General features: G+C 48.3%; 1 protein-coding gene across 2 annotated transcripts in view; it reads right to left on the bottom strand.

Annotated features, from left to right (window-relative positions):
- IGF1R (insulin like growth factor 1 receptor) overlaps positions 1-21,930 on the bottom strand; it is a 149,846-nt gene extending 127,916 nt beyond the window's left edge. For both annotated transcript variants that reach the window (XM_052671965.1, XM_052671966.1), the window contains exon 1: positions 21,610-21,930. In XM_052671965.1, the coding sequence (XP_052527925.1) occupies positions 21,610-21,703 (94 nt within the window). In that variant the 5' untranslated portion in view covers positions 21,704-21,930. The remainder of the gene's footprint in view (positions 1-21,609) is intronic.
- Positions 21,931-23,071: the final 1,141 nt, after the last annotated feature.

Here is a 23,071-nt window from a genome sequence, read left to right as displayed (position 1 = left end):
TGCCAATTTATTTGGGAAACCCAAAACTTAAATAAACCCCAAGCAATTTAATTTTGTGGAAAGGTTCTCTTCTTACACATGCTAGGCTTAATTGTTTTAACAACATTTTTTCCTCAGACGAGGAATAAGCCTCAACATAAACACTGAAGCCAAAAATTTTAATTCTAACCCTGACAAACAGTCCAGAGATTCAGAAACCACTCTGACAATCCAAAGCAGCCCTTCCATAGTACAGGGCTTATCTAAAGCTAATAACTTTAGCTAACAAAAGGATCCAGAACGCAAACAAACTAAAACCACAGCATCTCTAATGTCCAACAACAAATTCATAACATCCAACAAGGAATTAAAAGACAGGTAATACGCCAAATGATTACAGCACACAACATACGTTACAAGCAAAGTAAGAGTGTCACTTTCTTGTTAGAGGGATGTTAAAAAAACAAAACAGGACGGGATCTCTGCTGACAAGCAGCTGTTTTCTGTGCAAACTGCTACCAAATCTTCCTTCTGTAAAAGATCGGAGCTGAAAGCATAGGCTAATTTAATGGGGACTGCTGCACTGTAAGCAGCCACCACCAAGAAAACCTTAAAAACAAACCAACAAACAAAACCTCGTGTACCTAGCCTGGCCTTCAGGAGTAGCAAGGTGAGAAATTCTCATTTTAGTATATACTGATCACAGAACAACTGCATACTGCTGCATGGGGTAAGTGTCAAGGTTTTGACTTCAAGGAAAGGAAAACAGCAAGGTGAACGGGTTGGCACTGCTCAGCTTTCAAAGCCAGATGGGAGAGAGGGAACACACAAGATCTCCAAGGTCACAGCCCTGCTTACAGATGGAGCAGTCACATGAGGCAAACACAGGCTTCTCCTCCTGAACCTGCACTGACAGCCCCAGCCCAGGTAAAGTTGCATCTACCTGGCAGTACCAAGTCTTGCTCCAATTTCCAAAATTCTCTTCTGAAGAAGTCATCTCTTAGAACAAAGAATTGGACTGGATGATCTCCAGAGGCCCCTTCTAACCCCTACCATTCTGCGATCCCTCCAACCCAATCTCGAGAGGCAGTGCCCTCTGCCCAAAGCACAGCCCACCAATACCAGCATGTTTACAGCCAGGCAGTAGGCTTCTCTTGTGGAAAAAAAGCCAAATTACAGCATAGTTTCTCCAATTTAACTGCTTCAGTTTCTGTCTCATCCACCTGGCAGGACAAGGTGAACAGTATGGTTCTTGTTATGGCAAAGCCAAAGCAGCAAAATCTATTTTACTGCCATCAAATTTTAGTAAAGCTTAGCTGCTCCAAGCCCTTTATTTCATTAAAGGAGTAAAATTTGCACTTGCGCTGACATTTTGTAGGCAAGGTTCCAGAGTGATGGGTTTAAAAACAGCTGAGTTACAATACCCTAAAGAACAATTTGTAAGAGAAATGGCAGCAACCATTAACTCAAGCGTTATACGTCTGCTCCTGCACCGGTTCTGCAGCTTGGCTTTACAAGTCATATTGGTTTTAGCTTTATGTTTGTCTCAGCTTGAAAGTTACTTAATTTCAGATATTTAATGCTTTTATAAATCAATGAGATTCCTAGAACTTTATGGAAAAAGTATGCACTCCCTTTCCTCAGTTATGAAACCTCATCCCCTTAATACAGGGGAGGAAGAAGTCCAGCGGGCTCCAGCCTAGGAACTGCCTGCAGACGAGCGTGCTCCTGATTTAAGAACTTACGAACACTTGTGATTTAAGAACTTACTAGCTTATCAAGGAAGTCACATCTTGCAGACCTCAATATATATAATGAGAATTGCAGAGCCCTAAACGGGAGGTAGGACAAGCACTTCAGTCTGTGCTAATATTTGGGAGAGATAGTTCCAATCAAAGCAGACTTGTTTTTTTCTCAGTTCATTTAAAGTTCACGTTGTTCTCAAAAGTTAATTATAACACAATGCATCATCTTCTCTCACGTTTTTCTCATTGCCCTGAAAGGGATTTTATAAAAAATAATTAATCAGAGCTCAAAGCGTACCACAATTTCCATTTGGCAGTGCTGTGTTTTCTTTGGATCCCATTTTACAAGAAGTGTGTGTGGACTTACAATACGCTCTGGCCTGTCAGGCCAAACAGCACCTCAAATGTTCCTCAGAATATTTATTTTCCATTTAAGTGATTTTGATATCCTAGCAGATATCATTTTTAAACATGACTGCCACAGCTTGCTTCTGCGTTGTGCTCTGTTCTGAACTGGAAATTCACTATCATGCATTTACTTTTCTCACTAACAGAAAAATAAAAAGGCAGCACGTGTTTTCATCCTGCTCCAGCAGCTCTCAGGCAGATTACCAACACCCAGGATAACTACCATCAGATTCACACAGTTTTCAATCAGCTGCACACAGACCTTCTACCCTTTCCTTAAGCTGCAAACCTAATCTCAGATTTATTCTAAGCTAAATCTGATTTTAGATGGAAAACCACCTCATGAAAGAAATGCTTATTTAAATAACAAGCAGCAATAGATTCTTTACCCAGACACGAACACATCTGTGGAATTAACATCTCAGCACAGAAGTGCTGTGCTGCAGCTCCTGCCCACAGAGCCAGGCAAGCATCACTGCCATCTCCCAACCTCATGCAAGGAGAGGCTCAGATGCACCATCCTTCAGCAACCCAGCCCTGAGCTGGGGTCTGCTGGGAGAGCAGCACGTCTTTGAACAGCATTGGCATTTATTCCTTACAGAGCCACTTCCTGCCCATCATGTGTTTTTTAATCTATGGCAGGTCTTTATTTAATTAGAAGTCCAAAGCAGCTACTGAACGTGGCTGCGGTCCAGCGGTGCTCATCCCAGCTCCGCACCATACAGTGTCCTTTTCAAGGCAAACATCTCCAGCGTCACAATCTCTTTCACAACAACAAAGAAGGCACTTATTGTACCGGATGGACTGAGATCTGCATAATGCATAACGGTCTGCATATTGAGATGTTTACTATATATTGGATTAACTCAATAGAGGGGCTGTCTGGCACCTTAAGAAAAAAAAAGACTCAAAAAAGACCGTGCAGACACTTGAGGGTTAAAGAAGTACGGCTGATGACAGCTTCTGAGCCTCCAGGTTACTCAAAACCGACCCGAGTCAGGTTACCAAAAAGGTACCAAAGCACAATAAGGCCCTTCAGCAGATTGAAAGGGAGCCTCTCTTCTACACAACTGTAATTGTTCAGAAGGGAAGCAAAGGATCAGTGGAAATGGAAAGGCAACGGTCTGAAAACATTGTGCCTGTATAGATTACAAACAAGGAACAGTAATACTTCATCTTCATCGTTGTTCTTCCTGATACCTACCATGCTCGTTTTAATAAAGCCATCAGCATTCCCACACAGCCCTGACAAAGAGAACTGATTTTATTTGACCATCTCTGAAGAGCCCAATACTGCAGCCGGGGCCCGACCGTCTGCACAGCCCATCCTGTAGTGCCACTCCAAAAGGCATCAAGCATGTTGAGCCCAAGGAGGAACCCATCAGCAGCCACAATCCCCCTCTGTGCCCACGCAGGAAGCTTTCAGCATAGCTGCACCATCTGCAGATGCAGGGAGAAATGTTACTGCAGAAATCTAAGGATTCTTTAATTGCATACTGTGTAAAGATGAAATTAAATGTGGAGTTCACAGAAATCAGTGGTTGAAGAGATTTCTTACGACACTTTACATTAAAACAGTCTTCCACCACCCACCACGCTCTCGGTTTTTGCCTTCGTAGTGACATTGTGAATGAAATATATATTTTAGTGCCTTTAATGTACTTACACAACCTCCCACAAAGTTTCTGTACTCTCTAAGCTCACCTATCCTGTATGTGTCACATCAATCACTTGTGCTCTTCCTAGGGAAGCCAGCTCCTCTATTACCTCTTGGGATGTCAGAAGCAGTAACAAGGAACTAATCCTCAATCACGCGCTCGGAGCTGCCTTCCAAGCCCTTCAACAAGGGTGCTTCCTCACTCAATTCACCACTTGAACCACCTGAGGTCTACCAAGTTCTCCCTGCTTCGGGAGGGAGACAAAAGACACCCTCCAACCCATGAAACATCAACCATTTCAGGCCATAGTGTAACTAAAACTCTCTAATACTCATACACCACTGCCATCTTTAGCTCACATACTCAACCCAAACAAAAACTGTTTCCATTTGAATGCAAGTCTTGAGAGCATTCTTGTTTACACATCTAAGCCCAGCTTTCTGTTCATTTAATTAGAAGTCAAGTTTTTGAGGGCAAAGCTAGACCACAACCAAGGGACTGAACACTCAAGGGACTGGTGATTATACTGCAATATAACCATTGGTTATCATCAATTAACCTTGTGCCTCTCATCATCCTATAGAATTTCCTCTCTCCTAGAACTGGAAGGAAAAAATGACATCCAAAGGCACAAATGAGATTTGGCCCAATAACCCAAAAAACAGACTGGATTCCACACACGTTCCCGTTGCCTCCCACAGTCCCTAGAAAAATACATGCTATTTCAATTTTCTCCCTTACCACTCTACCAACTATATATTTCCAACCCAAGGACCACTGTGTTACCAAGTTGACCAGAACAAATCATTCACAGAAATAATACACAGAAGGACTACGACCACATCACAGCTAAGATCGGCCTTTCTGTGCCTGCCATTTCAGTTGTCACAGCCTGAAGGTACCTCTGGCATTGCTGCTTTCCACGAACTTCCTCCGATTTCCCCTTAGAGCACGCAAATAAATTTTCAGAATAAATTACATATCTGTCCCTCATCTTGCTTGCTTTCTCCATGCCAGCACTTTACTTTGAATGCCAACAGGAACAGCGGCTTAACAAAAATGGAGCCAACAGAACGAACCGAATCCCTATAATAATATTGATTGATGCCTTCTCCACACGGCTCACCAGAGCAAGCAGCTCTGGATTTAGCCGAGTTCACATGAAAGCATCCTCATGACAAAGTCATCCCCAAATTAATCCTCTCTCACTTCGGCTGCACTGACCCAGCACATCCCTCAGGGGCTCCTCTGAAGCCACATCTGTGAGCTCCTGCTACTGAAATAGCACAACACGAGCAGCTCAGTTGGCATGGATTGCTGTTTGTCCCCGTGGGTACACAGGGCAAAAATGGAAGACAGCATTGCAGTAACATCCAAGTGGCCGGGCTTGCATGGTAATGCTTCACGCCTGACTATCAAACAACTCAGAGCAGCACCAAACCTTGGACTCCACAGCCTGTAGTTCCCAGGTCAGATAACACCTACAAGAATCTCTGCCCCTCAACAGAAGACAACAGCTAACTAACATGAAATCCACAGCAAAGTCCTTACCCATCACTGCCCTACGTGTGCCCAAACCAAGAGCTGCTGTTGGAGCATCACAGCTGACTGCTCCAAACTCTGGTGAGGTTGCTGTGGGCTGTATGGAGCAACAGCTTACTGCAATTTCAGAATAACTCCAAAAACTACACAGCAACATTTGAGTCACAATACAGTTGAGCTTGCCAGCTTGTGAAAACATTGCCCAAGCCAAACAAACTAAAAAACCCTCCGCAAGAGTAAGCAGGTAAAGCCTAAATTACAAGACAAGCTTCATCCTCGTGAGAAGATAGAATTCAAACCTCTGCATTCCTTCCTGCCCTGCAGAACTGCCTCTGACAGAAGCACAAAATAAAAAGCATCCCACTCTATACTAAATACACAGTAGAGAAGGAAGCTGGTGGCACTTTATGATCGATAACTACAAGTGTAAAACTTTTTTTCTTTTTCCTTTTTTTTTTTTTTTTACTGTGGTAATAATGTTTAAACTCTATGCCAGTAGCTTCTGTCTAATTCCTGCTAACACAGAAATGGAAGACTAAAATTACAAGCTGTTTATAACACTGAATTTATGTTGCACAATCTGCCATGACAATAGGGCTTAGCAGAAACCATCTCTCCTGGGGACTGTTCTTCCCCACCTTTAAAAAAAATAATTGTGTGCACGATTTTCTTTATTTACTTTCAGAACAGCTGTCTACACATCCAAGTGAGTCAGCAGCTGACTGATGGGAGGCTATGGGATGTACTCACTTGGGATGCAGGGATAAGCAGCCAATTCTTACAGAACAAGAAGTCATCACACGGCTGGGCTCTGCAGTTCCCACTTAAGGAGACCTTACTGTGCTGCACTTACCTGGGGAAGTGGCTTCTCCTTCATGTATTTTAGCACTTCTATTTTCCCTTTTCCAAAAACCACTCAATGAGGTCAGATCATTTTGACTTCGTTAGAAGCAAATTGCCAAAACATGACCGTGCCATAGTATATAACTGCAATCATCTTCTAATCATCATCTTCAGCAAAAGAATTTAACAAAGAGTCAGAAGTTGTACTTAGCTACACAGGAATCCACAGCAAATGACAGGTCTGACACCATTATTCATGACAATATGTAATACACGACCATCCTATCAAATAGTAATAATCTCTCTTAATTTCTCTGATGAAACACAAGTCCTACATGCTCTGACCTTCTGCAGTACCGCTTCTGTTTAACAAACCTAATAAAAATTTCCACTAGAACAGAGAAGCAAGATATTTTTTAAAAGCATCTAATTCACATGAGAAAAAGACAACGCTATCGAATTTGATTTAAGAGAGCAGGGAGCCTTCCCAGCCCTCTCTTCACATGGCAGCAACACAGCTGAAATCACACAGGTCGTGCTGGAACCTGTTTTTTCAAGGCAGTTAAAACATGACCAACTTGCACCCCCAAAAAAGGTCCTTAAAGGTATTAAGTTACATACATGCAGGCACTGTGGGGCTTTCCAGTCATGAGCTAACTAGACTGAAAAAAGAACCTTCCTCTCCAAATACATGGTAAAACATGTGGGTTGGCACCAGAGACAAAGTGACGAGTCTGGGGCTTATCAACTGCAAACTGTTGCACCAGAACCAAATTTAACAGTAATACAAACCCACATAGCTGTGGCAGTAGGAGTTCCCATGCAAACTCGCTTTTCTGGATGCTTTTGACTTTGGATTTATATACTGCCCAAGCCTCTAGATTTCCTACCCCATAAGCAGTTTTTAAACACTGTCTATAAGCACTGTGAACAACGTACAATTCGTTAATTCTAGTTAACAACGTGATTTAGGTAGTTATTCAATCTGCCTGTACTGAGTTATTTTGCTTGACAACTGCACTTACTGTCACAAAGATGCCAAAACAACAGCACCAGGTATCCTGGATGCTTGCAAAACTTCTTCACTGCCACCTGCAGACGCACTCATTCCAGAAGGTACATCAAGGGCAGCCTTGGCTGAGATCTGGAGGTTCAGACCATCTCCATGGTTATGTTTACTTCAAACCTCGTATACACAACCCACTCCTAGTCACAGATACAGCCTGGAGAACATGTCCTTAAGCACAGCTTTGATAGCTCCTTGCTATTATTTCTATATTCAATCTATTCACGCATAAGGTGAAGTAAGAATGAGAAGACATGTGAGCTAGAACAAAGGTGGATAGTCACAAAGGGAAGGAGATAAAACCAATCTATTGTTCTGTTCTTTCAGCTGAGTAGCTCTAACCAACCCAATTCAAAACACTGACACTCTTACACAAAACCAAGTTGACAACTTCAACAGATTTCTTGTTTTTAAGCTTACTGGCATTAGTCAGCTACTGAATGCTCAGTTGTTGGCAATCATGTTTGCCATGTTCACTGTGTACTTCTACTAAACCAAAAGATGAGTAATATATTTACTCAGTACTAAACTTCTTTAACCAAAACTATAGAAGCAATGCAACAGCATAACCAGATGCCAGTCCTATAAGGTAAAGGAAGAACCTCATCTCCATTGCATAAGATGTGCCACGACAGCAGTCCCAAGAGTTTTCCTGCCTATAGTTCCCTGCCTGTTTGAATAGCATCAAGCTATGCCAATCCAACTGCTCCTGCCAACTGCGGGCAGGGGACGATGGAGCCATGATGGTGGGTAACGAGAGCACCGCAGCCATGCTGAGCACACCTCCATGGCGAAGCACCAGCTCTGATCTGACAAAGGAAAACAACAGGAGAAAAAAAAAAATGTAGGTAGAAGCATTCCGAAGAGGAAGAGTTTGAAAAGCTCCTTTCCAGCTGCACTGGGGATGGCTCACTCAAGGCAGACCCACAGGAGAGCAGAGCTGACAGCCCTTGGCCTCGCTGCACTCACAGCTCCATCAGCTCGTTTTGTGAAAGAAAGCCATGGTATTTGTGCAGGGCTGCTCAGTGCCACGGTAAGAAAACATACCTGAGCAGCCTGCACTTTGCTGTACCATGTACCAGCTCCATTCGGCTGCACAAGGTAGTCCCCATCTTTTTCCTACAGCTAACCAGCAATTCTGGGAACCAACAGATAGGTGTAAACCCGCACATCGCCCCGGCCCTGTGGAGGTCACACACAGTCACCACTGGCAGTTTTTATGGACTGCTTTGGACAAGGCAGCCCCCCAAAGGGGGTCTTCTCAGTGACAGGGATGGCAGCATTGGGCAGCACTGCAGCTATCCCCTCCTACAGGTACAAAAGCAGACCCAACTCCATCCCACCCTCACCTCCTTCCCAGTTCTGAGTGGGGTAAAAAAAAAAAAAAAAAAAGAACAGCTGCTTTTCTTTCTCCCTTTCTCTTTCCCAAGGCACCGAAAGGCCACAAAGCTCTGTGCAGCCCTGCATTAGTGCTGGTACAAAGCCAGGAGTGCTCATGCCCCAGCTGCTCCAGCTCAGCAAAACCCCCAGCAATCGGCCTCCAAGGAGGCACAGCCAGGTGCTAGGAAGTCAACACAGACCTCTACATTTAATGCATAGGAGGAGAGTGGCAGGTGAGCACCACTGAAGAGTCACACTTTAACCTTAATATGGATACCCAAAGAAAAGCTAAACCAAAGAGGAAACTAGAAGGCAGCACAGATGAATCAGAACGGAACTTCTCTGTGCTGAAGCAGAGTCTCTTGGCAGTCATGCTGCCAAAGGCTGAACAGTCTTACAAACAAAATCAGATTTTTACATTCCTAGCCAAAATAATCAAAAAAATCCCAAATAAGACAACCCATGCAGGAAAAGAAAAAAGCAGCTGAAGTAACACCTAGGCAGGGCATGGAACAGACTCCGCATCAACAAGTTGAAAACAGAACAGATAAAAGCCAAGCATAAGAACAGGCTCAAAAGTGACCTTGGTTTTGGTGTGAACACGTGCCCACCCATACTGGGGAAGTGAGACAGGAGCGAGTCCCATCAGAATATTGCATCAAAGAGCATAAAGGCAGCGAGCCAGCAGGTCAAGCAGGCTGCATTCACACTGACCAGCACAAAGGGTGATGTTTGATCTGAACGGAAAAGCCCATCGAGAAAGACAAGTGAGGAAGGCACCTACAACAAGCAAGCCTGGAATCCCACACCTGGCTGCGTGCTCACCAAAAAAACTCCATTAACGAAGTGGAAAACATCAGACTTGGTAACCCCCCTGCTAAGGAGTTGCTCCCCAAGGACAACTGATATTACCACACACACACAGGTAAGTGGTTTTATCTCAACCTCCATGTGACCCACACACTTTCTCAAAGCAATTCACGTTCTTCAAACAGAGGCAAGGTGGGGAAAAACAAGTGGGAAAGATTTCATTTCTGTGCCCTTTCAGCCCATTTCCACTGACGGGTTCTGAAACCATCCAAGAGAAACAGCAGAGAACACATCTGTGCTACCTGAGCACAAAAACAGTTAAACTTTTGGTCACTAAAGCAACAAAACTTAGGGATGACAGCAAGAGGTGCTGTCTGTGCACATGCCAATTCCCAGCCGTGCTGTCAGCCCTTGCAAGTCTTTGCCCTTCCTTCACTGCATCGAAAGCAAAGCATTTTTAGAGAATTCCCCTGAAAGGCTTGAACAAATGCCATGACTTGCAAGATCCACTCTCTGCAGCACTGGAAAAGGCAGATCATAAAATGGGGAGTGAGAGGAAGGCTGGCAAGAAAGGAAGAGGTCTGATCTTCAGACAGTACTTTGGTGAACCAGTAAATAAGCCCAGATGTTGTAGGCATCTTCTGACATTTAACCAAGCTAAATGGAAAAGTGCCAACTACATCCCTTATTCTCTGGGCTATTTCCTAAGGTGATGCATTACAATCTTCTGAAGGGGCAAGGCATTTTTTCTGTCTAAAACAAACACTATGAGTCCAATGCTGAGGTGGCCTCTAACAGGACTTTCTTTAAGCCAAGGAAACATAGGCCAGTGGGTTTAAACATTCTGTAGTGCTGAAACCAGCCTGCTCCTGACATTCTCTCCCTCACTCTGCTCCAGTACAGATCAGACTTGCAGGGAACATCCTGCTCACCAGGAAAAAACAGGAGCACATTGCTCTTGAGAGGACAGCAAGTACCCCTTCCTAATGCATCCTACTTTGTCAGCACAACAGTCTCATTGCCATTTCAAAGGAAAATGGCCATAATTGATTTTCCAAAACACAGCATTACAAAAATATCATGCATTTAATTGTTCTAACAAAGTGCTTTTATTATAGCAAATCACAACATGGATCCTAAAGGACAAGGTATAAAGTAACAAGGCACAGCCTTTTAAGTTTATTAATACTCTCCACAAAAAAAACAGGTTTGGGAGCTGCAGCTCCCTGCTACCACAGCCCTCCTGCAGCTCCCAGGGCTCTCATTACAACCCAGACAGCTCTGCTACGTGTACTGTTCCTTCTCAGCTCACTGTGCATGGAAGCAGCAGCCCGACATCTCTAACAACCACCGCCCTGCCGTGCTTCATCAAACTGCAGCCACGCAGCTCAGCGCCGGGAGTTTGCAAAGTTCTGTTTGAAGGAAAGTTCTTCACATGCTCTGCAAGTCACTTATTTCTCTAGTTGTTTACTTGCAAAAACCAGACCAACTGCATCAGCTTCTCTGACTGTGAAAACCACACACCTAGCTCGTCAGAAACCCAGGAGAACTTTCTCCCCTATTTTGTTTATCTATTTGAACAGCCAGCTGCTCTCAGACAGCAAGAACAACCATTCCTTTTCCCTCCCTCTCAGTTTTCTGCAGCCCTAGGTATGGCAACGTTGGAAAAAGCTCGCATGGGCTTTCCAAGAAAAAGTGTGTTTTTCCTCCTTGGTCAGTTTTAGCACAGTGTATCCGAGCATACATCAATGGCAAGCTTCAATGGTTTCAAAGTTACCCAATGGCCACAACACGGAACGCAGATTGCTAGCTTTCCTTCCAAATGACCACTTCAGAAAAAGTCTATAAAAATGCAATTCTGTGAGGGAAGCAATAAACAGAAAAGGGACAACCCTACCTCACATCTCCTGCTCCTCCAGGTAGCCAAGCTAAGTTTCCTCCTCGTGTATCACTCCAAGGCTTCTTCACAGCTTGGTCCCAAACCCAACTAAGAACAGGACAAATCCTCCCTTTGGTTTCTTCCAGAAATCCCCCTTCAGCAATTTGCTCTCATATATGCAGTGCAGGCAGACCAGGAACTATTAAGTTACGTCAGTAACAAAAAATATTTTGTAACAGAAAATGAAAATAAATGAGAATTCTTACCTGCATGTGCTACAACAACATGTTGTTTGCTACCTCAAAGCAGCATGAATCCCAATTCCCTGCAAGAGGACAATGCTGCACAGTGACAGGGGTCAAGAATTTTTTCAGAAGGTAACCACAAAAAATGACCACGATGTGCCAGATGTTCTCCATCACAGCACTGCATCCCACCCTCCGTCACTCTGCAGTCTGACATTCATTTTGCAGTTGTGTTGCACAGTAAATGGCACCTGGGAGCAAAGGAATTTTGGGACAAAACCTGAGCTAAGCCACAAAATCTGAGGTCGCTCAGATGACTTCTGCAGTATGGTGAAGGCTAATGGGAAGGTTCACCTCAAGCCCCCATCAGCTGCTCCTGGCCGATCCCCTCATCCCCAGCCCTGCATGGGCACAGAGTCCTGTCCCACCAGGTGATGCTCAGCCCAAGCTGCTGCCCCACACCTGTTCTCACAGGGACATTTCCATGCAGCCCCCCGGGCAGCATCAAATTACTGCACAGAGCCACTTCCACATTCCACCCTCCAACTCCCCCCAGGAGCCATCGGTCGCTCTCAGCTTTCACACTTCACTAATTTTGGAATCAACAGGAAATGGAGATCAATTGTGATGGTACCAACCCTGTAATGACTCACCACTCAGCTCCCCCAGCCCACCATCCATCCCTGAGAGATGCACACAGCAGCAGACCCAGCAGGCACACAAGGTCCTTCCCAGCCTTGTGATTCTATTCTACGATCCTATTCTACAATTCTACACAATACACACAGCCTGGCTGCCCACAGCCCCATGGTCAGGCCGCTGCAGAAAGCACCACACCGTGCTGTCTCCCCCCACCAGCTCCTAAATGCAGCAGCTATTGGGTTTTCTGAGTTTCCACCAGGAAAAATTAAGCAGAAAAGTTACATAAAACTCATCCTGCTCCATTCCATACCTGCCCAAGCCTCAATCTGCATTACCTCCACCCCCATGAGGGACAACCACCCTCCTGCTCTTCCCCTTCAGAGAATACTTCCAAATCACGGCGTTTCGTTCTGCTTACACAGCCACCGAGCCAGAAAAAAAAAACAACAACCATTTGCATGAAATTAAAAGTCAATAAGAGCTGATTATTTCATTTACCAAAATAGAAAACCATTTCATATGAACCACTTAAACGCATTCTTCTAAAAATAAACTTCACTACAAATCGAACGTGAAATTATAACAGCATATATTAGGGTAAATGCCTACTGTAATTTGAATAAAATAAAAATAGTAAGCATATAATTTACACAGAAAAAGCTGCGCTCCCTCCCAGACACGACAGCTCCTTGTGCCCCTGCCTCATCCCATCCAGCCCCATGGATGCCACCCGTTCATCACTGAAGTGAGCAGTCCCAACATCGCAGGGACGTCAGTGTGGTGCAGCACTGACTGATGGGCACTGAGCTCTTGGCTTCCCAGGGACAACGAGAAATTATTTTTTCTGTTGATGATTTTTTTTTAAATCACGCCTGTCCACCTCAATGAGTTTTTAATTAAAGCTCAAAACGTATCTTCCACATTTTAATTGCAATTCCGTTTTCCGTCCAATTAGAAAAGGAATGCAAATGAGAAGCAATCCACCAGAAAATTCATAATCTCCTACTCTGCCTCTTAAAAATGTGAAAGCTGAGGATCTGAACAAACATCTTTGTCGCTTATTTACACAGATGTATCAAAGTGACAAATGCTCTTTATTGGCAGGAAGAAAACAAAGAGATGCACTGCCCATAAGGGCCACGTTAATAAATCAAGGTGTGCAACAGCTGGCAGTCAAAAAATCCAACTAGAGAATACAGGCTGAGAGCTCCTTGCTCAAGACAGGAAAACCAACGTGCAGCACTGCCATGCTGAGCCCCACATTCCAAGCTTCTCACCCCTCATACAACACAATGCACCGCAAAGTTAAACGTGAAGTCACTGCTATCAGCCACGCAAGCATCACAAACATCTCTGACAACACCAGCTCAGGCAGTGCAGCAGGTGATTTTTATCCTCACATCATCACTTGAATCTTATGAAAATTACTTGAGATGCTGCTGCCAGGTTAACGCACTCAGGCTTCGATCCCACTGACATTTGCCCAGCAGTGCTGTGCTCACTGCCAGCTGCCCGGCACCATGGGCACAGCGGTGACACAAAGCTGCCCTGCTCACATGCACAGTGACAGACTGAAGCAGGGCAAGGCCCAGGAGATGCAGCCCCAGCAACTCACAGAACGCCTATCTCCAGCCCTGTCGTGTTTTAACTTTGTGGGTTATTTTTAAATATTAGAGAGATGAAAGAATCAAGAGCAGAGATCGCATCTGTTGCCATCACAATTTAACCACAGCCCGTGTATTTATACAGTGGAATCTCCAAAATAACACTGCATCTGCTGAGATGACCGTGTTTTTTCCATGGGCGCTGGGCTGCGTTACAGGGGAGTCGCTCCAAAGCAACAGCTTTTGAAGTGCTGATTGCGATCCACCCCAAATTCCTTTTGTAATCTTCTCCGAATGCACTGAATTGTGAAGCTGTTGTTTCTCAGACCCGCTGGAGAGCAACAAAACCCAACACAGCTTTACAGCAGGCACTGCAGCCTTACAGTGAACGCAGTGTGTTTGCTTAAACAGTGAGCTACCAAGAGATGCACAGAACAGAAACCGTGTGAGAACAGACGTCCATCTCACACGTGACCCTGCTCAAGTCCAGGACCACTGCCTGAACACACACTGCACCGAGGGGCAGCACTTCTCTCCTCCTCATTCCTGCTGCTAACAGCTGAGCCAACCTGAAGGGACTCCCAGCTCACCGCCGGTGAATTTTCTGCCACTTCTTGGAATCACAGCCCATCAGAGCACGGAGAAGCTCAAATTTACAAAGGGGGTCTCCCGACCTAATTCACGTATTAAATACACAGAACGTAGCTTTTGTTAAGGTGTAACATCAATGAGAGAGTCTGAGCTCAGAACCAGCCTACTCCAATCAGACAGAAATCCCAGTATTTTATTAACGCACATCAGAACCGAAACAAAAAGCAAAACCTTCTGTCACTCCCAGGCTTCAGAGCCACAGGTCCAACCAAGCCAAGTGTCAAGCTCAGAACAGCAGCAGTGCTTTCCTTACAGCCCATCCCTGCCTCTGTGCAGTGGCACTGGCACACACACCCCGCACCGTGGCTGCAGCCACTGGCAGAACTTCAAAGGAACACCAACACAACCTGCACAAACAACACCTCTGTATCCCAGGTAGGTGAGCAGCAGGCCTCGCACACCTGTGGACTTTGGGCATCCTCCTCCAAGCCCTGGTTTGCAATGTATTTTCCCTTAGTGTCCAAAGAAGCACAAGCACATGCATGAACAGCAACCGATGTGCATCCCACAGCTCAGCTGGGTAGGAATTCTGCCTGCACTTTCCAGTAAGTGCCACACATGCATCCCCAGATGCCACTCCTCAGATACAATGCAGGCAAAGCCACCTGGGGCAGCCTGGCAATAACAGCCCATAACTCTGTATGTATTTTGGGGAGCACACCAAATCCCCAGTGCTGCACATGAAGTTTGAATACAGCAGTAATAATCAAAATGCACATCACAACCCACACACATAAACTACCAACAACAATTCCTGCAGTGGCAAGAAACAGAGGGGATGGGCAGCACAAGAAAGCTATTTTCAACACGATCCTAACTCTAATGCTACAGCCCAAGCATTCCCCTGTGACCAGCAAATAACAAGGAAACCACTCCAGTGAGATCCAGGAATAAAGCCCTACTGCAGCCCAAGCCAATTCCCTGAGAAGTTTGCTTCCAGGAGCAGCTGTCACCAGGCACCAGTCCAAACACCGTACCTGGGTAAGGCTGGAGATGCCCATTAGTCCCTGTCCGACTGTCCCCTTCCAGAAAAGCCTGACTTTTTTGATGGCCACTCCATCACACAGAAAGCAGCCAGCTCCTCCAGTAGATTACAGCAGTAGAATTTAAACACCAATCTGCTTGCCCATGAAACAGGCACACCAGCAACACATCTGTTTGTTTGGAGAAGACATTTTCACATCCAAGATACCTGAGACCCTCTTCCCCCATCAAAAACCTTGCCAAACACAGCAGTGCAGCTCTCGCCAAGCTTCCCTGTGCGTCCATACCTGGAAGCCTTCTCAGGCTGACTGCCATGCTTCAAAGCAAACCCACCACAGCATCCCACTGAGCACCGGGCGAGCCTCCTGGTGCACCACCAACTACCAAGAACTGCAATAACACAATGCCAGCCCACCTTACCTCAGCACAGCAGCCCCCCAGAACTGCGGTACTTACAGAGGCTTCGTCCCTTCAATACTCCCCACATTTTGGAAGAAACACCTGTCACAAAGCACACCATGAGCACTTGGCACTCCCTGCCCCTTCACCTCACAGAGCTGTTGTCCTAACACTACCCAAGGCGATGATGTACTCCTTACTTCAGGATCCCACCCAGCTGTTTCAGCAGTTGCACACATAAGAGACTTCAGAAAGCATATTACCCCAGCTCTAATTTATGCATGCTCCCTCTCCCCAGCAAGACATTTATTTTCAACCTGTCAGGTATGCTTGTAGCATCATGGATGATTTGAAAAATAATCTGCACAAACCACTCTTGTGAAGCCAGCATCAGGTGCAGTACCCACCATCCAGGCAGCCTGCACTCCAACAGCACACAAGGATTGAGCACTGCTCCAACGTGGATTCACTTCACAAATTCTGAACTTGAAAAAAACCAGTCTTTATTTCTTCCAATCCAACCCTCTGCTATAGGAACACGACTGCCTAAGCAACCAATTAAATGAGGAATGTGCTAATTAGTGATCCGTTCCTACTGAATGAAATAAAGCTTCTGGAAACACTCACTAAAAATATATGACACCTGATCGGCCACATCAAAAAAAAACCAACAACCCAACTTCAAAACAACACTGCGTCAAGGTTCCCTCCAACAAGAGCTGCGGGGCTGTTGCTGTTTGTCCATCACGCTCACACACTGCTCTGGCCATGGGGGAAAGGGCAGCAGCAGGCAGTGCAGGAGGAGCCCACCTGAAAGGAGAAAGTGCTTCCATCAGAGCTCAGCTCACACGCCAAGTCAACAGCTCTATCTTTACAGCGTAATGGCCCCAATAACAGCCTGCAGATAACGCCCTCCTGACCGGTCACACACGCTGTGCTGGCAGCACAGTCAGCTCCTCACACCACTGGACTCAGCCAGCCAGCAGAAGCTCAGCACACCCCTCTTTTATGCACCACTGCAGCAAAGCACATAAACGTACAATCCAACAATTTCCTGCTTAAGAAGCCTTTTGTCTTCAGCAATCATTGTAACGTGAATCGTTCCTCCAAATTATTATTAAAATGATTTTGTGCAGCTTTAAGACCAACAGTTGTTCTTCCAAAGCATGTTTCAGTGCATGCAGAGAACACCCCTCTAACTTCACTGGGGTCAGATCTCATCTCACTGGCGAAGTCCAAGCACTCAGTTACCACAAAGACCTCCGTGGCATCACTGGAACACACACAGACTTCTTTCTGCTCCTGCCCACTAAGCAAGGAGCAAGGCATCAGGACTTGCACAAGCCTGGGTACATCCACATCAGTACAGAAAGCGGTATTGCATTAAAGCTTACAGGTCAGCTGCAAATTGAACTGTAAATTACAGTAGTAACACTGCATCTCACGTTTGCTTTTCAACAAATCTTAAACAATTTCATTTTAAAAATCAGCAGCAACACCCCCATACACTGACAATGAAGAAATAATTGCTGTCTTGAAAGAAATCCTGAAGGAGTTGCTCATATTTGGCACTTGCAGAGGTTGGAGAGGAAAGCTTTCCCTGATAAACGCCAGTTAAACCTTCACAAGCCACTGCCATGCCAACACCAGCTCTGCAGGAATGCATATCCTTCATTAATGAATAAGCCAAACTGTTTGCAAGTTCCTGCAGCAAAACAAGCCCTGTGTAAAGCACAGCGCCCGCTTCGGGCTTTGGGGAACCAGTGCTGCTGAGTGTGAGCACAGGGAGGTGTGAGCATGGCGTGCAGCTCATCGCTCGGCTGTCCTCAAACGTGGTCTCAGACAGTTCTGGACACAACAAAGACAAATATAGTACTACAGAAACCAGCCCAGATTGTACCTGTCATGACTTGGCTACAAGGAAAAACCAGGCTGGCCAACAACCACAGCGTGTCTCCGGCGACTGCTGTTTGCTGAGTCCTGCTTTAGTGCAATACGAACATTCTGAAGCCATTCTTTTTGAAGCAGCTTTCATAAATCATAAAAACTAATCCAACTATCCTACACAAAGAAGCTGTCTATACAATTTACAGTGATAGAAAAATTACACACGTCAAATATACCCAAATACTAAAACAGTATTTCTGCCTTTCAAACACATCACTGCGCTCCCAAAGTCTCTCCGAACACAGCACTCTCATAAGCAGCAGATTCCACTTCCATCTAAGCCCAAAAACCTTAAAGTCATGCATTTGTCAGAAGGAACTGAAATAAACTGAAAGTACCAATCTGCAGCAACTGGAATTACGAGATTACAGAGCCTTGTGCCTCAGTCTTCTGACATTTACTAATGTATGGCAGTCATTGAGAATAAACTGCAGCTGATCCATTCCATGTGCACAAACATGCATGCACACAGCAGAGCTGCTGCTCCCTACCACCACACGTCTCCAACGAGACAGCTTTATGCCAGAGCTCAAGTAAGAACTGATGCAAGTCCATAACGTGAAGATTAAAGAACACTTGATGAAAGCTATCATTGCTTCCCAGTTACCACCTTTCAAAATGAGGAAAAGCCATTCATTTCACTGTAGTCAATTAAAAAAAAAAAAAGCAATAATTTAATGCAGCACACTTTGTGAGTTATGAGCTCTACGGCCAACATAGAAGGTGGTGAAGTAGGTGAGCTGTGTGCTGTGCAGGACCACAGAGCCAGGAGCAGATGAGAAGCAAAACATCCCCTGTACACACACATCACCTCCCTCAGAGGGTGGCGAGGCACTGGAACAGGTTGCCCAAGGAGGCTGTGGATGCCCCATCCCTGGAGGCATTCAAGGCCAGGCTGGATGTGGCTCTGGGCAGCCTGGGCTGCGGGCTGGTGATCCAGCACACAGCAGGGGGTTGAAGCTGGATGATCATCGCGGTCTTTTTCAACCCAGGCCATTCTATGATTCCCTCCAGACCCGAGTGTTCTCCCTACCACAGCCAACACACTCTGCCTTTTGCTATACTGAGCCGTCCTGCTGTCCGCAGCTCCTCACTGCTCCCACCACCAAGAACCAAGCTTCTCTCCCTTCAAACACAGAGGATTATTTCTTTCCAACACCAGCTCAGCCTTGAAACTTCTCAGTCACCTTCCTTCCACACCCGTTCCTCTGCTTTCTCACATTCTCAATGCATTTTGCCCAATATCGGCCAAGTCATTTCCTAACCCCTCTGCTTTCTGACTCACACAGGCCTTTGCTCCAGTCCAGAGCACACAACCTGAGCCCAGCGCTCCCTCCTACAGCCGTGGTGACCGCTGCAGCCCAGCAGCTTTCCACCCCCACTGCTCCACCCCCGGCTCCTCTACCGCCAGCATTCCCTGCCTGCAGCCTCAGCTCCAGGAGCCTCCCAGCTCCATCCAACAACATCCACTGACCACGAGGTGCACACGGAGGCGCTGATGTGAAGCCAGGTGTGTGTAACGCCAGCACTGGAAGGGCAGGAAGGTTTTAGTAGGCAGCTTGGGATAGAGATTAAGCATACAGCACGAGCTGCCGCTTATTAGTGCCAGAAACACAAAGCAGACTGGTTAGATGAACAAGAGCTCATAGAAAGGTGAGCAGATCCATCAGGGTACCTCAGTCCGAACTATGATTAATAACTAGAACCATCTACTCTAAACACTCACCCCATTTCCACTCAGACACCCCTTCATGAGCACCAACCACACGAGAGAAAAGCACAAACCCCTCCATGCTCAAGGCACAAAAGGAAGAAAACACTCAGGCTAAGCTGTGTCTGAAACCCATCCCTGGATGGAAGAGCTCCCAGCAATGCAGCCCTACACACCAAAGGCACTGACACAGCACAAGCTTCATCCTCACCAAGGGCCTTGTTATTTTTACGCTGTTCTAACCAAGTCTCAGCAAACTCGTACCATCCTGTAGCATCCTCTCCCACCAGATGTGCACCACTGAGGCTACCTACGTTTTTCAGAGTTTTCTGTCACCTAACCACAAACAGATTTTACGTAATTCAGCATTAAAAAGATGGGCTTCCCTCTCCTGTTGCAACTCCTTTGTATTCCTATTTAGGAATGCTGTGCTTGTTTGACCGAAAATGGAAGTGCCTTTTAGCTATGACACAGTATATATGAAAAACAAATAAAAATTACGATTAATCTTCCTTCCACTATTGCAGGGAGAGAAGAATATGAAGAGATGCAAAACATCTGCTCTGGAGATCATTCTTCCCCCTGACAGCAAAATTCTTTGGGCAATAAGTGGTGAAAACAAAAGCCATTAAAGTGCAAACTACAAAGGCGATCGATCAGAGGCAGCGCCCGGCCAGGACGAGTTCCTCAGCATATCTCCCCACGCGTAAACACCGAGATCAGGAGGAGATATTTCATTAGGGAGTTTCTTAATTGGGTCGTTTCAGTTAAATGGCAACGGCAAGCATTTGGGAGCACTGCAAGCCAATATCCCAAGCCTTCGTGCCTGATTTTATTGCAGGATCTGGGTGAACACTTTGACTTGAGGCAGCACATCAGGAGAAGCTCCGAGCGCACACCTCAGGGCGCAGCGCATCTCCTCGTCCCCGCTTTCCCCACGCGGGCTGATCCTGCTTAAGCCCTGAAGAAGGCCGCGGGGGTTTTGTTTTCAAGCCTGCGGATTAACGTTGCCTCTCGGAACGGCTCTGGGCAGCAGGGCTGCAGCTCCCAGCCCGGCCGCCCGCACCGGCCCAGCTCGGGCCTCATTTGCATGGGGTTAATTGGCACTCGCCGCCTAACGAAACGCGGCATTACTCAACGCGCGTTACACACTCCGTCTACACGCATCTTGCTCAAACATCGGGTTGTTTTAGCCTCGTCGTCAGCGCATCCGAGGAACTTCCTCTTCAACCTGAAACCCCCACTACCGCAGGAGCTCCACAGCTCCCCGATGCTCGCCCTTCCATCCCCACGACAGCGCGCGGCTTTCCCAAGGCGAGGCACGCAAGGACCGCGCCGAACAACACACGCAGCGGATTAAGCCGAAGCACCAAAACACAGGAAACGAGCACGGCTCTGCGGGCGGAGAGAAGAAACGAAGCAGCCCATAAAACGGTCGGGCTTCCCGCACGGCTCCTCGGGTAAAAGAGGGGCGGCCAACCTGACGCACGAGAGGCTCTCAGTGCGGGCACCCGAACGCGGCTCGGGCTGCTGTGACTGCCGGCGGGCGTGCCCCACGTTTACACACATGGAGGAAGCAGCTCGCTACCAAAAAAAAAAAAAAAAAAAAAATCACTCGTTACTACGCGGCCCTTCCGGCCATCAGATGTCTCCACACAAGCGCTGCGCACCGAGCCAAGCGCTCACGAAGGAAACGAAGCCCACCGCCTTCATTCCGAGTCCCTTCCCCGGAGCCGCGCCGGGCAGCAAAGCAGCGCGCTGCCTGCACGATCGCTCCGCTCCCCGCGGCAGGTCACTGCGCGCAGCGCTCGCAAACATCGACCTCCTTCCCGGCCCGGCAGCGCCTGCCACGCGGCCCCACGCCCCGCCAGGTGCGGGACACAAAGGCGGGCGGCAGCCGGGGGCCGAGGAGCGCCGCGCGGGGCAGGGGAGACCCGCACGGCCGCACGTCTCCGCAGCAGCAGCCGCCGCGGAGCCGCCCCCCGCACGTCGCCGTCGCCTCGTGGTCCCTCACGGTGTCCTCACGCACCTCGAAGTCCCCCGACGCGACGCCGTCACCTCGCGGCCCCGCACGCGACGCCGCCGCCCCCCGCGGCCCCGCTCCCGCAATACTCACTTTCCCCATTTGTCGGCCACAGGCAGAGCGCGGCGAAGACGAGCAGCAACCCCCAGAAGACGGCGAGGGACCCTCCTCCGGCGCCAGACTTCATTCCTCTTTTTTTAGTTGGAAAAAATCCACTTTTCCGGGAAAAAAAAAGAAAAAAAAAGAAAAAACCGGAAAAAAAAAAAAAAAAAAACCAAAAAAACCCCGAGTCCCGAACGGTTCGCTGTCCTCTTCTGCCCTACAGATAATAACGACGGAGGGCCGAGAAGCGAACGCCCCACGCCGCCTCACGGAGCGACGAACCGCAGCGGGAGCTCCGATCTCCCGGAGGCGGCGGTGCAGCAACGGCGGCAGCGCGGCTCGCAGCCCCGCGCCGGAGCGGCCGCGTCCCCTCAGCGCCGCTGCCCGGAGCCCGCGGGCCGTGAGCGGGGCCGGCGCTCGGCATCCTCAGCCTCCATTTTCCAGCACCGCACACACACAGAACTGGGAGGGCTGCGGGGGAGGCGGGGGGGCGGCCCAGACAATCTGATTACAAAACAACAACAGCGGCGCGCCCGGCCCTGCGCGCGGGGACGGGGCTGCCCCGCCGGGTCCCCCTCCGCCCTCCGAGAGGCGCGGCCGCACCGCACCGCCGTGGGGATGGGGCTCGGCTCGGCCTCTTCTCGGCGCCGCTGCCGCCGCCTTCTCTCAAAATAAAAATTAATAATAATAATAATAAAAAAATATGAAAATCTAGATTAAAAAATGAAGGGGACGCGGGGCAGCTCAGCACCCCGCCGGCTCCCCCCGCGGTCCGGCCCCGCGCATCCCTCCGAGCCGCCGAGCCATGGCGGGGGCGGGGGGGCCGGACGGCAGCGCGGAGCCTCCCGGAGCCGCTCTGTAAATCCTTCGCCTCCTCTCGCTCTTTTTTTTCCCCCTCCTCTCGGGGTGCGCGCGGCGCCGGGCGGGGGGAGGGGAGCGCCGGGAGGGGCGCGGGGGGCGCGGGGCGCTGAAGGTCACAGCCCCGCAGCGCGAGGAGGTCCGCGTTCCTCGGAGGGGGGTGAGGGGGTGCTCCACTCCTCGCGCTTAACGCTCCGCTCGCAGCTGCGATCCCCTCCGGTCTCCTCCCGCTCCGCTCCGCGCCGGTAAACAACCGCCCGACGCTCCGCTCCGCCGCGCCCGACGCTCCGCTTCTCCCTCTGCGGCCGCGCGGGGACGGGGCTCGCGCCCGCCCTGCTGCTGCCTGCTGCCTCCGCGCGCACGCGCCCTCGCTGCTCGCCGAGCGCGCGCCCGCAGCACGCCCCCCCCAGCCTTCTCCCTCCTTCCCGCTCCCCTCGCCCAGGCGGCGGCGGCGGGGCGCGAGCGGGCGCGAGGCAAAAGGCGGAGCGCGGCGCGCGGAGCGGAGCGGCGCCGGGAGGGGCGGGGCGGGGCGGGGCGGGGCGGGGTGGGAGGGCGCCAGGTCGGCAGGCTGGGGAAATGAATGAATGAAATGGAT

This window comes from Tympanuchus pallidicinctus, unplaced genomic scaffold (assembly GCF_026119805.1).
Source record: "Tympanuchus pallidicinctus isolate F22 unplaced genomic scaffold, pur_lepc_1.0 scaffold12, whole genome shotgun sequence".
NCBI classification, from domain to species: Eukaryota; Metazoa; Chordata; class Aves; order Galliformes; family Phasianidae; genus Tympanuchus; species Tympanuchus pallidicinctus.
This window is presented reverse-complemented; position numbering and strand designations above follow the sequence as displayed.